Source organism: Phocoena sinus, chromosome 3 (genome assembly GCF_008692025.1).
Source record: "Phocoena sinus isolate mPhoSin1 chromosome 3, mPhoSin1.pri, whole genome shotgun sequence".
Taxonomy (NCBI): domain Eukaryota; kingdom Metazoa; phylum Chordata; class Mammalia; order Artiodactyla; family Phocoenidae; genus Phocoena; species Phocoena sinus.
In genome coordinates this window covers 99,528,452-99,541,860 of record NC_045765.1, presented here as the reverse complement: position 1 = coordinate 99,541,860, position 13,409 = coordinate 99,528,452, and the positions used below count along the sequence as shown (strand labels likewise).

The window sequence follows — 13,409 nt, the reverse complement described above, 5'->3', positions numbered from 1 at the left end:
GAAATGTATCCTTTGAAGCCATTATGTCAAAATCCTCAGCGTATTTGCCACCCATGTTTGGATACAAGATTTTCCAAAACAAAAAATATCACCAAAGTCCTCTGTTAACTAAGCAGACAGGAATCCCGGTAATGTCAGAAGTCTGTATGGCTTGGTGATGATCCAGGCTGGGTAAATGTAAAAGAAATTTGGGGCTCTGGAGAGCTTGTGGCCACTGAAAGACTGAGGTGTATCGTGCCCTTCTGAGCCTGTTCTCTCCCTCAGAGCTGGCATATCCTAATAAAACAAGTTACTTCAGATTTAACTTCTATTTCAATAAGTGTTTTAAAGTTTTTACAGATATACTTAAATTTTTACTATTGTCTACATCTACATTATAAAAGTAATTTATACTCATAATGATGACACCCAAACAGCATGAATTGTTGAATCAAAGCAATAGCACATTTGTTCTATAGTATCCGAGGCTGTAAAGTGTATTTTCATAAACAATATGGGGTGAAATTCAAAGGTTTGTTTAATTTAAAGGTTATATCTAGTTCAGCCAGAATGCCTCATATTTGACCTCTTTGGTTAACTGTGGTTTTGCTCTACAGCCTTGCTGAGAGCACAACCTTATGTTAGATGGACAGAGGGAATTATCGAGATTTATGGAAGGTACACGTGATAATGAAATATTTAAAATGCAAATGGAGGAAATGCTTTGCACTTCAATGTATTGAATGTGTTCAAGTCCACTTGGCATAAGGAAGCCAAGTAGGAAATTATGTGTTTAAGGATGGCAAACTACCCAGTCACCTGGAACATCACATCACTTCCCTATGCAGAAGAGAAATTGAAAATGCCCTGAATAAAGGCAAGCAGAATGGTAATGTGCCAACCCAACCTATCAAAGAAAGAAATGGAGAAAATGTGAGGTTGTCAAATTTTATATCAAGACAATAATGTTTCACAATATATGTATACTTTTTTAAGTATAGAAAGAGATAATTCTAGCTGCTTGAAGAAACAAAGGGGAAAGTTGGAATGCAGTGACAGCTTTATAATACAATAACAGGATGCATGTCTTTGGAGTAGAATGGAGCAACTGAAAAGTTGGGTCAACATCATTAATTGTGATGAGTTAATCAGATTAGCCTTTTGACAAAATCTATTGGAGTTTGAAATCTTCTACTAAGAAGCACAGAAACTCCCATATTTCTCAAGGAAGCTTACTCACCTGAGGTTCAAGAAGACGACTTCCTATTAGGGAGTCGACTACCTGTCTTTTACAAGGTGAAGATCTGAGCCTCTAGGGGGAAGGTTTTTTTTTTTAAAGTGAAGTATAGTTGATTTACAATGTTGTGTTAATTTCTGCTATCCAGCAAAGTGATTCAGTTATACATTTATCTATCTATCTATCTAACTATATATACATTCTTTTAAAAATTCTTTTCCATTATGGTTTATCACAAAATATTGAATATAGTTCCCTGTGCTATACAGTAGGACCTTGTTGTTTATCCGTTCTATATATAATAGTTTACATCTGCTAACCTCAAACTCTCCCTCCATCCCTTGGCAACCCCAAGTATGTTCTCTGTCTCTGTGAGTCTGTTTCTGTTTTGTAGATAGGTTCATTTGTGTCATATTTTTGATTCCACATATAAGTGATATCATATGGTATTTGTCTTTCTTACTTCACTTAGTATGATTATCTCTACATCTATCCATGTTGCTGCAAATGGCATTATTTCATTCTTTTTTTTAATGGCTGAGTGGTATTCTATATATGTACCACATCTTCTTTACCCACTCCTCTGTCGATGGACATTTAGGTTGCTTCCATGTCCTGGCTATCGTAAATAGTGCTGCAATGAACACTGGGTACATGTATCTTTTTGAATTATAGTTTTGTCTGGATATATGCCCAGGAGTGGGATCGCTGGATCATATGGCAACTCTATTTTTAGTTTCTGAGGAACCTCCGTACTGTTTTCTGTAGTGGCTGCACCAGCTTACCTTCCCACCCACAGTGTAGGAGGGTCCTAGAGGAAAGCTCTTTTGCTCTGGTAGTCAGAACACCCAAGAAGCCCAGGTGTTGATGTGATACCTAGATGTACTACATCATCTAGGCTTTCTCAGAGGACCAACCTGACCAGCATTGGTACCCCATGCTTCCCGACTTCCATTTTGATTTTCTAGTTTATCACAATTCCATCTATCTGAGTTCTACCTAAGCCAATAAAATACTCCCAAATAAAATATGTTTTAGGTTCATTTGATTTTGCTGGGACATTCAGGTTTAATTCTTGGACTCTTAACTACCTTAAAAATGTCCTCCTGCCAGATATGCCATCCTGCTATCAGCTGTCCTTCTAACGAGTTTACATGTTCTGAAAACAATGAGAGATTTACTTATTGTATGCAAAGTTTCTATTGCATCTGTAAAAATCCCTATTTCTGTATATATATATATATTAAGTTCTATTTACCAAGAGTTATCAAATGATCTCTTTGTTCTCTTTAGATGTAACAAATGAAAATGTTCTGTTTTATATGGGACAATATTAGACCTACATTAAGTGTCCTGCAAAAAAATGATATATTGAACAAATATTTATTGAATAAGTTAGGTACTACACATTAGCTACTCTGAATTAACTACTATGATACTAATAGCTTTCTTTCTTTTTTACTTAATAGCTTAATTTTCCTGCCACATAGGTGACAATTTTTACCCCTGTTATATTTATTTATGTTAAAGCTCAGTCACTTTGGTAAAATAGGTATTTGTGTTGATTATTCCACATCAATTTATCCTTGGGTACAATGTACCATTTCAATCTGTATATTCAAGTGTTCTTTTATTTTGAAATGATTTCCCTGATTTATCAATTAAAATTTTTGGCCCACTGTTTTATTTCTCATCTTTGGTATTACCAATATGAATAGTCAGAATCTCCCTGGCCTTTTAAAATTAATTAATTAATTATTTTTTTTTTGCGTTACGTGGGCCTCTCACTGTTGTGACCTCGCCTGTTGCGGAGCACAGGCTCCGGACGCGCAGACTCAGTGGCCATGGCTCACGGGCCTAGCCGCTCCGCGGCATGTGGGATCCTCCCTGACCGGGGCACGCATTGGTAGGCGGACTCTCAACCACTGCACCACCAGGGAAGCCCTAGAATCTAGTTTTATAACAAATAAGATGTCAGGGAAAATTATAGGTCTTACAATACGAAAGTAATATCATTCATTTAAGAACTATTTTAAGAGAAAGAACCTTGAGAGAGAAGACCTGAGCTAATTAAATTTTCTTTTATGGCTTTTGTAGGAGACATTTTATTTTTTGTTGGTCTTTTGATCTTGATAACAATCCTTAGACTTTAATTCATGGATATATAAACATGAAAGGCATATTTGATACAACATTTGGCTGGTATTGATCTACATAGCTATCTGAATAAATCTTCAAAAATCTGTCATGGCAACAAGAATGCTGAGCATAAACTCCTTGACACATGTGACCTGCTCATGTTGGAGTTGTTTGAAATGTCTCTTCAGTTTCAGCCCAATCCTGCCCAATGGAGCTTTCTTTATCACTTCTCACTTTCATCCTTCTGGATGTTTATATCTAATAACAACACACTTGTTTACTTGTTTTGGTTAAAATTATTTTTACATTTTTTTTCATATTTCAAAAGAGCAAATATCACTTTAATTTCCAAGTCAGACTATGGGGTAAAAAATGTCTGTGTTTTTTCAAGACATGAATTATGTTCACAGAAATAAAATATCATTAAAGATACACACTGAATTGTCTTCATATCTAAGCTGTGAATCCTTGAGAGTAGAGAATGTATATTTTGTTCACTCTGGTTTTCTTTTGCTTAGAAAATAAAGGATCGATAAATACTGGTTATGAATAAATATCATACTTACATTGTGAAAAATCAACCTAATTAATAGGGTGTCAAGATAATCTAAGTGAATTAGACGTTCTCAAATTCTCTCTCTCTGTTTTCAAAGAATGCTTATTTTATTCTAGTTATTAGAAAGTGGATATATGAAAAATGCAAATGAAGGAGCATGGAGTTGATCTGACCAAGCAACACTATAGCCTTTGCTCTTTTCTATTCTTCCACATGTCATTGCATGACTTTTTCCTTGTTTCTAAATTGAATGATTCCCTTTTGTTTAAATCCTGCTAAGCAACTAAGAGTCATGGAACATTTTGGTTCTTTTTCACTTGAGCACTGTTTGTGTTCATAAAATGCTTTCCAGGCTGACATGTCTTTAGTGTTTTATGAATAATTAGTTGGTTATGGTTATAGTTTGAGAAAGGGACAAGATCTTACATTTCAACACTACCTGGGGACTTTGAGATATTAAGATTTTGCTGTCTAGCATAATCTAAGCCTTATTAGGACCTTTTGTCAATAATAATTACTGGGATTCCATTAGTCAACATATAAATAAAAGGAGAGAGGGTGACTGTAGACTCAGAGAACAAACTGATGTAAAATCAAGTTTGTCTATATTTTTGGTAGATCATATTCTAAATTAGATGCTCCTTAGCTATCTCAACTGTATGGGCTAGTTAAACTCAAATCCAAACTCTAGGAAGTCAAGTGTCTCTATGGGTCAATTATACCCTTAAATCTTCCTTTCCCACCATATCAAGTCACCTTGCTACCATTAGTAAACTCTGCGTTTTCTTTGTCAATGTTGTTGTTGATGCTGAAAATCCCACCATATCAAGTCACCTTGCTACCATTAGTAAACTCTGCGTTTTCTTTGTCAGTGTTGTTGTTGATGATGAAAATCCGGTTTGTTTCTAACAAACCTCTATCAAGACTGACTGACTTCCTTGATGAAATACTTCCTGGATTAGTACATCCTTTGGGCTGAGATTCTATCACATTATCAAGCCTTTGCTTAAATGATGTTTGGGAATGCTATTTGTTTTATGCTCATTGTTATAACTACACTATGGAAACTTTCAAGACTGAGACAGAAATATAGACATTAGAGGAACCGAAAGAGCAATTTATTTTCTGAGACATGCTACCCCAAAGTGGCACTTCTTCAACCCTTTCTTCAAGAGGAAATGTTGAACTTATGAATGGTAACACATTATGAAAAGAAGCATTATAATGGTGGTGAAACACTAAATGATATTTTCAAATAATACCTCTTTTAATGTACTTGTTCCCCAAGGATGAGGGAACAGCCATGGCCCTGTCTAGACCCTCCCCACGCTTGCTCCATAAATGTAAGAACTCTTTTGTTTTTGCCCCAGGCACATGATAAATGCTTCTGTTATTCGTAGGTTTGCACGTGTTTATATGCTGTCACGTTGTCATGGGAAGGACAGAAATGGCATGTGAGATTTCCTGAGAATCTTAATTTTCCTATGAGAAATTAATCAAAGCTCTACTTAAGGTGAAAACCTGTAGATTACTACATAAATTCTAATTTGGCAAAATGTTATTTAGGGAAGTTCAGCATATCAGGTGAACTGTATATTTCTTTGGAGCCTACTGGCTCCTATTAGCTATCAGAAGAATGGCATATATAGAGAGATAAACTGTATCTTCTTTGAGCTGTATATTTTTATTTTCAAGAATGTTCAGGAAAGATCAAAATTGGGAACTCTGTTTGTAACCATTCTTCTTTTATTCCTATGGCCTGGGAAAATGTGCCTATTTTGTCTTAACTCTAGATTAAAAATATATATAAATAAATCAGAAAAGAACCCAGGTTTTCCACTCCTCTTTGAAAAGCAGGACTTAATAAAATTTTATTCAGGGTTTGATCCTTTACACCAACACACAAGGTTAGATAATGTCCAAGAAGATTACTGCAAGTCAGTAGTCTTTTGCCACGTGTGTTTCATCATTGAGCTTTCACTCCATCCTTGACTGAAGGTCATGCTCTACTAGAAGCAGGACAGTGACACCAGTCAACTCCACATCAGATCTGCTGCTTGAGGTTTGCAGGATATTCCAATAAATGTCATTCAGCTTCTGACAAACCACACTAAAATGAGCTCTCCACTGGATTGATGTTTTTATGAGTATACTGAAATTTTGGTAGGGTCTTTAAGCTATGCAATTAGGTAGATTCTTGAAATAAACTAGTCTGGATGGAAATGAATATTGGCAGTCATTCATTTTAAAAGAAATGAGCAGTTTGACTGAAGTCTTACTGTGGTAGAAAATGACTTGCTTTTCACGCCATCAAAGGCAAAATTGCTGATCAATGGAGAAATGAAATTAGCTAGAAAAAAAATCTCCTTTACTGATTGGCACTGTTTATAAGAAGACATATTTGTGTTATATCGCTGAACAAGACAGATATTTTGATCTGGCATCTTAAAATGGAGATGCATTTTCTTTTCATAATCAATTAGCTTTTTGCGATTGGCATAAGTAGTTAAAAAAAAGGAGATTAAAAATAAATCTATAAGGTACCCTTTCCTAAAAAACAATTTGTAAGTCATAACAAAATGTACCATTCATATCCTTCAAATTAATTATTTCATTGATAAAATAAGAGCTGCTTAAAGGCTTGATCAATGCAAATGTGGCATAATTTTTGTGTCTGGGAAATTTTTTGTTTAATTAGAAAAAAGTAATATTTGAAAAATTCTCTTACTTATTGATTTTACCCTGGGATATTTGTGAAAATAAGTGCATTGATAGTTTATGGATGAAGAGAGTTTCTGCTTAAAATATCAAGATCGTTTTACAACAGTTTTTTTTTTCTTGCTATTGTTTCTCCATCTCCTACCCCTATCTTTGCTGCCAATTCCTGTGTCCCCTCCCCATTAAGAGTTTGTCAGCTTTGGAGAATTGTTTTGCTCCAGAGTCAGCATGTGGTGAGTTGATTATTGTAACATATCCAGAAAGAAGCTTACAAGAGGTATTATATGTGGGAAACAAGGATACCTCTTGACTCCTTGAGAGATTGGCTGCATAATTTGTGGGCCCCTTGAAAAATGAAAATGCAGAATTTCTTGTTCACAAATTATTAATTTCAAGATGGTGACAGCAGAGCATTAAACCAAGTGAGGGTCCTTTGTGACTGCACAGGTCATTGCCTATGAAGTTGGTCCTGGCTCCTTGTCCTGGGAGCCTCTTAACTCTTCTCTTCTGTTCAAGTCACTGAGGAACATCTACTCCCTCGTTTGTCATAGAATTTGAGCAGCTCTATTTCCTGTCCCTTCAGTAGTTGGGATCCTTATTTTTGTCTTTCTGTCAATTTTTGATTCATGTGCTGCCTAGAAACTGTCAACAGTGTCTTTTTTGACAACTTATTGCAGTACATCTTCAATTTAACCACCTCTTTGGTTTTCTTCTTTTTTTCTGAAAGGAGCTTTTCTCCCATCCTGCCTTGTGTGATCTGGTTCCCACATCCTACTCTTTGTCTTTGATCCAACACTTTTATTGCCTTGGATTGTTAACTGTTCCAGGGGGCTCTAGGATGAGTCACATGTCTTCAGACTAGATGGCAGGACTAGAGAGCAGTACCAGGGTTCCATTAGCTTCAGGGTCCTCTTTCCCTACTCTCAGGATTTGAGGAGCTCTAAAACCCAAATATGCATTTTTAATTTCTGGATGTGGTTTAGCTCTGAATTTATGACCTCATTTCTACCTTTGTGACCTGGACTAGACACTCATTTAGAAGGAGACTAAATTTCCGTTTCATCATCACCAGAAACTCTTAAGAAAACCCTAAGCTTTTGGCTTTTTGTTTGTTTGTTTTTCTCTCTCCTGGGCTCCACCCAGACTACTCTAGTTCTGTAGATCAAAAAATAATTCTCAAGGAGGAAGAGGAGGACAGCTCAACAGAAGAAAGAGGAAAAGGACATCTTAAAAGAGTAAATCTTAGTTCAACTCCTCAAGTACACAACCCAAACAAGTAAAGTCAAGGAACCAAAGGACACATCAAGGTTCTTTTCAGTATTATCCTTCCTAGCAGATATGTTTTCTCTTCCTGACAATAGTTCAAGGACCTGAGCCCAGGGGGTGAGTGAGATCATTCTATTTCCTCCAGCCCTTTGTGTTCCAAAAGTAGTTCTAAGCGTCTAAAGCAACTTCTTAATTCCTCACAGTAACCGGATAAGTTAAGGCAGGTAGCAGTGATCACTTTTCATTAATAAGGCAGCTGAGGCTCAAGTGACTTAGTTGATTTTTCCAAGGGCACAAAATGAATTTCAAAAACATTTTTGAGAACTCAGAATTCTCAAATGCCCAATTAAAAAATTTTAAAAAAAAATCTTGCCATACCTTACTGCTGGCATCAAGATGTTTGCCACTAAACAACAAAAAAAAATGATATTCATCACTGTTGATGTCTGTGTTAATCTGTCTAGATTACCGTCATCTGGATCTCTAACATCATTTGCTATATTTTACTCCTTTCCCTACTCATCATTCCTAAACATGGTAATTCTTTACTTTATATCCTTGTAATTTTTAAAAATGAATTTTTTCAACATTTGAGGTTAATTCTTTGATATTCATTTCATCAATAGTGGGGCAATATAGCAACTCATTACTACAATTTTAAGCTGAACAAGTAACTAAAGTTTCCATATGTGGCTGGATGCCACATATGGTCTCTCAGAGTCGCCCTTAATACTTCTTTGTCCTGAGCTTTTTTTTAGCATTAAATATCATCCTGCACTTAGATGGGGATCTCAAGATTGTACAGTTGCTTAGTTACTTGCTTTTTTCATTGCTTCTCATTTAAGCCAATGACTAAATGAACAATCAGGACTTGGATTGTGTGAGAGATGTGTTTTATTTGGCATGGACCCTAATGACCAGATAATGAACTGCTTCATTCCTATCAAGAGGATATTCTAAAGGATGGTTTCATTTCTTAATGCTGACCCTCACTCTGAGAGGCAGACTGCTCTAATCACGATAGTTAATGAACAATAAGTGGCCATTTGTCACATTTTCATTCTTTATTCCAGGCCTCAGCCAACCTCTAACATAAAGAATTCAAACTATGATGAAATGCTTTAACAGGTAATGATGAGAGAGATGATGAGAATTTTTAGGGCAGGTTCATGCTCCATATGTTCTCTGTAGTAATCAAGTTGAAAAATAGTAGTTTGGTTCCGAGGCACTACACAGTTTGATTCACTGGACATTTATTGACTACCCTACATGTACCTCATAAAAGCAGAAAGAGAAATGAATATCAAGGCACAAATCTCTGCCTCTCATAATTCAATAGTACGAAGTTAAGTTCTAATCAAAGTTTAAGTAAATTAGGTTAAGATATACTTGGTTACTAGATTTGTGTGCAGAAAATATAAATTCAGAGGAAATATCAGAAGTCTCTAGAAGGTATGAAGACCTTTAAATTGTGTCTTCTGTACCCTTGGCTTGTGCATACTTGACTTTGAATATAAACATAACCCGACATTTGGAAAGTTCACAGTTAAATTGTGGAAGTTCATTAACTGCATGATTAAAGGTGATTAAAGGTGTTTAAATTTCCATAATCCATTTACAAGTTTTATCCATTTAAAATCTCTAAATTAGCAGTTTTCTCTGCTTCTATTATTCAGGTCATTGAACCTTAGTTGAGCTAAATGTTTAAGTGTTCCCCGTAAAGAAAGCAAACAAAATTTAAATATCTGCCATAGGAATGTCAAAATAGGAAATTAACCAGTAGTCTGAATAGAAAACTTCCGTTACTATTTTATTTCATCTTTCCCTCCTCATCACCATATATAATTATAACTGAAATAATAAAATTTTGTAAAATATTTCCTTTTAAAATAACTGCATAAAACTTAGGTCACTTGGATTCCTTTGGCACATAGTATTATAAATAACAAAGGCACTAAAATAGGGTTATTTTCATTGTAAACTTTAGTTGGAAGATAAATCATAAGAAATTCTGTAGAATATATGGTACATCATATCCAAGTGAAAAATGACATAACATTTTATTTTAAAATACTGTTATTAGAATATTTTCTCTAATAATTTATATTTTATGCTATCGATTAGCTAGAACAGTAGGATAAGCATAAGTGGAAATCAAAATTACATTGATAAAATGCAAAACATTATTGGTCACCAAATATTAATCTCTCTAAAAGGGGTTTTGGTAATAAGAAGAGAGAATTAACAGTTTGTAACTTTTTTTTTAAAAAAGTAATTAAAGTTACGAAAGCATCAAGATAAAATTATTATTGACTGAACTTTAAGTTAACTTTTGTAATGCTGATAAGAACTTTTTGATTCTTTAAAGAAGTATTTATTTAGTGTCTATTGTGTGTGTCAAACTTTGTGGAAGGTACAAATATCTCTCCCAAGAATCTTAAAATCTAGTTTCAGAAATGTCAACATAAGTAACTACGATAGTTGGTAGAACACCAAAGACCCATAATCGAGATGCAGAAAAAGTAATATGAATGTTGAAAGGTGGGAGTATCACTCCCAACTGGTGAGATGGGGGGTGAGTTGAATCGCCAACGATTCCACAGATCAAGTGGCACTGCACCGAGATGGACCTTTTAGGGATAAGTCAGTAGTAATTACCCTATAGGAATGAAGGGAGTAGTGACATTCTGCCTGACTGAGACATGGAGGAATTGAAGATCAGGAGCTGAAAAGTTTTGGAAAATATGTGTGTGAGTTTATGTATGGAGAGCCTTGAGTGCCAAGTTGAAGAGAATCCTTCGATTCTATTCAGTGAATATATATCAAGCACTTTACTCTTTGTGTTGTGCTAAAATCTGTGGATATTTTAAAAAATCCAGGCAGCAGGGTCTTTCTCCTCAGGAAGTTCACTTTGTGCATTTTGTAGATGCCATAGATGCCATAGGTTAGATGGATTATTGGATACTTTTGGTCAGAGGAGATCTGGGCTATGATTTGGAAGTAATAATTTGAAGGTGATATGTGAAATACATCAGAATGGAGAAGACTTGGGCAGTATACCCTCAAATGTCAGCCGTCCCAATTTTATTCAGTTCTGAAAAGGACATCTCTTAAAAGAAGAAAATGAAAAATACCAAATTACGTTTGCAGGCTGGTGTGGAGGACAATTCTAAGTGGAATGAGGCTTATTTTCAAGAATCCCACGTTAATGTTCTAATTTCATGTAAGTGAAGGTACTTCTGACATGGAGTAGTCACTAGAATGATTTATTTCTTTAATCTGCACAACTGCATTTACTAATGAGGGCAGAGGCATGGTGGCAGACCATGCAGGTACCAATGTTCTGCCCTCACAGGTGATCTTCTCAGCAGCCCAGGATCACAGCAAGAGAAAATAAGTGATGCCAAGTTCTTGGGTGAGAGGGGAGAGAGTGTTGGAGGAGAGGAAGAAAGAGACTTTGTTGAAATTGAAGAATGGAATAAATTGGTAAAAAATTAATACAACAGTTTTAGAGCAAAGGAATATGGCATACTTTTTTTTCTTAAACATTTTATTCACGTTATAGAGGGATTTTTTTGTTTCTTTTTTTCCAATCATTAGGAGAATGGTTGAGGAGTACTGAATCCATCACTACTTTGATGACACAGTTAGGATTCCAGATTCACATTTCCAGGTACCAAGAGTTCCCTCTAAATGCCACTATCAAGTCAGCCTTCTTATACATTTCTTTCTGCTGAACGCAGCAATGCCCATGGATATCTCTGAAGCATAATCACACCTTAGGTCGGTATTCCTCCAGGTAAAGCAGCTGTTTGGAACTGAATGCTCCCCTTCTTTTTTGTCTTACAAACTGAATTGCATCTTTGTACTTCATTCCACATTCAATCAAAGCAAGTGCGACCAGCACAGGTGCCCTTCCCAGTCCTGCAACACAATGCACTGCAACACAACAACCTGGCTCTTCATGAAATTTGGTTTTTAGTAGGTTTAGCCAATCGTCAACTATCTGATTAGGGGGTGGCGCTCCATCATCAAAAGGCCAATCTAGAACGTGGATTCCTTCTTTTTCAACTGGTGCTTTATCATATGTAGCATCACAAACTTGAACCAAAGTTGTCACACCATACTTCTTAAGTTCCTCTGTGAACTTGTTGAGGGTAGCATTGGTAGGGTTGTGGGTTATCAGAAAACGCATGTTGTCATAGGAGATCTCCACAGGGGCTGGACGGTTTATTATGACAAAAAGTGTGAGCATGCGTGTGTGAGTGTGATGGGGAAAATGAAAAAAAAAGCAACAAATCTTGAAATGTTTCACAGCAGAAAACATTAAAAAGACCACTAAAATGCCTATTATCGATCAGTGTTTTCTCTATTCAACTTGTTTATTCTTTAAGAAGCTTCTCCCTTCAAGGTAAGCAGAAGTATTTAGAATCCACTTGAATCCAAATTCAATTTGGGCCTCAATGTCTGCTGATGGATACCTTCGGACTCCAAAAAAATCCAACTACATACGAAACTTAAGCAGCCTTTACTACATTTAGGCACTAGTGAGACAAGTTAAAAGAGTAGGTCGCTTTCCACTTTTGTTTACTTGATGCTTAATTTTACTGGAGTCATTAAAAGGTATATGCTTGCAATAAAAAAAAAAGCCAACAATTTCTGAGGCCAGTCTCAGTGTCCAGAGTGTTCAAGGCAATGTTAATTATGGCACATAGAACCTCCAAGCTCACTTGTCAGCGGAAACGCTGTGCTGAGCCTGGCAGAAGTCTGCCCTCACGCTCAGAATCGCCATAAATGTGCAACGTATATTCCAACGAAAAACGCTGGCGAGCTGGGGACTGGGCATTGAAGTCCAGCGGCGGCGGGAGTGGTGGCGGTGACGCCCCACCTCCCCCCTCCAGCCTTGGCATGCAGGAATATGGCATAATTTAATGCTAAATTATTGCTCTAAAATTCTGCTGCTGAATTATTAAAGTAATATGACTTTTCTCCATATGCTAGGTAGAATTCTAGGATGTCCCCTAATACTCCTACTCACTGAAGGGCATGTCCTGTATAGTTCCTTCTCCTTAAGGCTAGATGGAACTTCTGAGTATGAGGGTATCTCCCCCATGAGCAAATTAAATCGTAGTACAAAAGTGAAGGGATTTTTGCTGATGTGATTATGATTCCTCTAATTAGTTGACTTTGAGTCATTCAGAATTCTGAGTGAGCATGAACTTCAGATGAGCTCTTTAAAAAAGAGTCTAGAAGTCAGAAATGCTCTCTGCTACTGGATTTGAAGAGTAAGTCACAGTGACTTATTCAACACTGAATTCTGCCAATGACCACATGGCTTGGAAGAGGATCCCAAGCCTCAGATGTGACCGCTGCTCTGGCTGACACCTTGTTTGCTGTCTTGTCAGATCCTGAGCAGAGGCCCAGCTAAGCACAGTCCAGACTTTTGACCTACAGAAACTGTGAGATAACAAATGTTTTGTTTTTTTTTTCTAAGTTGCTTAATTTGTGGTAATT

At 36.3% G+C, this 13,409-nt stretch overlaps 1 protein-coding gene across 1 annotated transcript; it reads right to left on the bottom strand.

The window, feature by feature from the left end:
* Positions 1 to 11,494: 11,494 nt before the first annotated feature.
* LOC116751639 (protein tyrosine phosphatase type IVA 2-like) lies at positions 11,495 to 12,120 on the bottom strand. The gene has a single exon (XM_032627807.1). It carries the CDS (start codon positions 12,088 to 12,090, stop codon positions 11,668 to 11,670), a length of 423 nt encoding a protein of 140 aa, XP_032483698.1. The 5' UTR covers positions 12,091 to 12,120; the 3' UTR covers positions 11,495 to 11,667.
* Positions 12,121 to 13,409: the final 1,289 nt, after the last annotated feature.

What these genes read in the sequence shown, in the direction of transcription:
- LOC116751639 (XM_032627807.1), bottom strand. Translation starts at nt 12,090, where the DNA reads ATGCGTTTTCTGATAACCCACAACCCTACCAATGCTACCCTCAACAAG.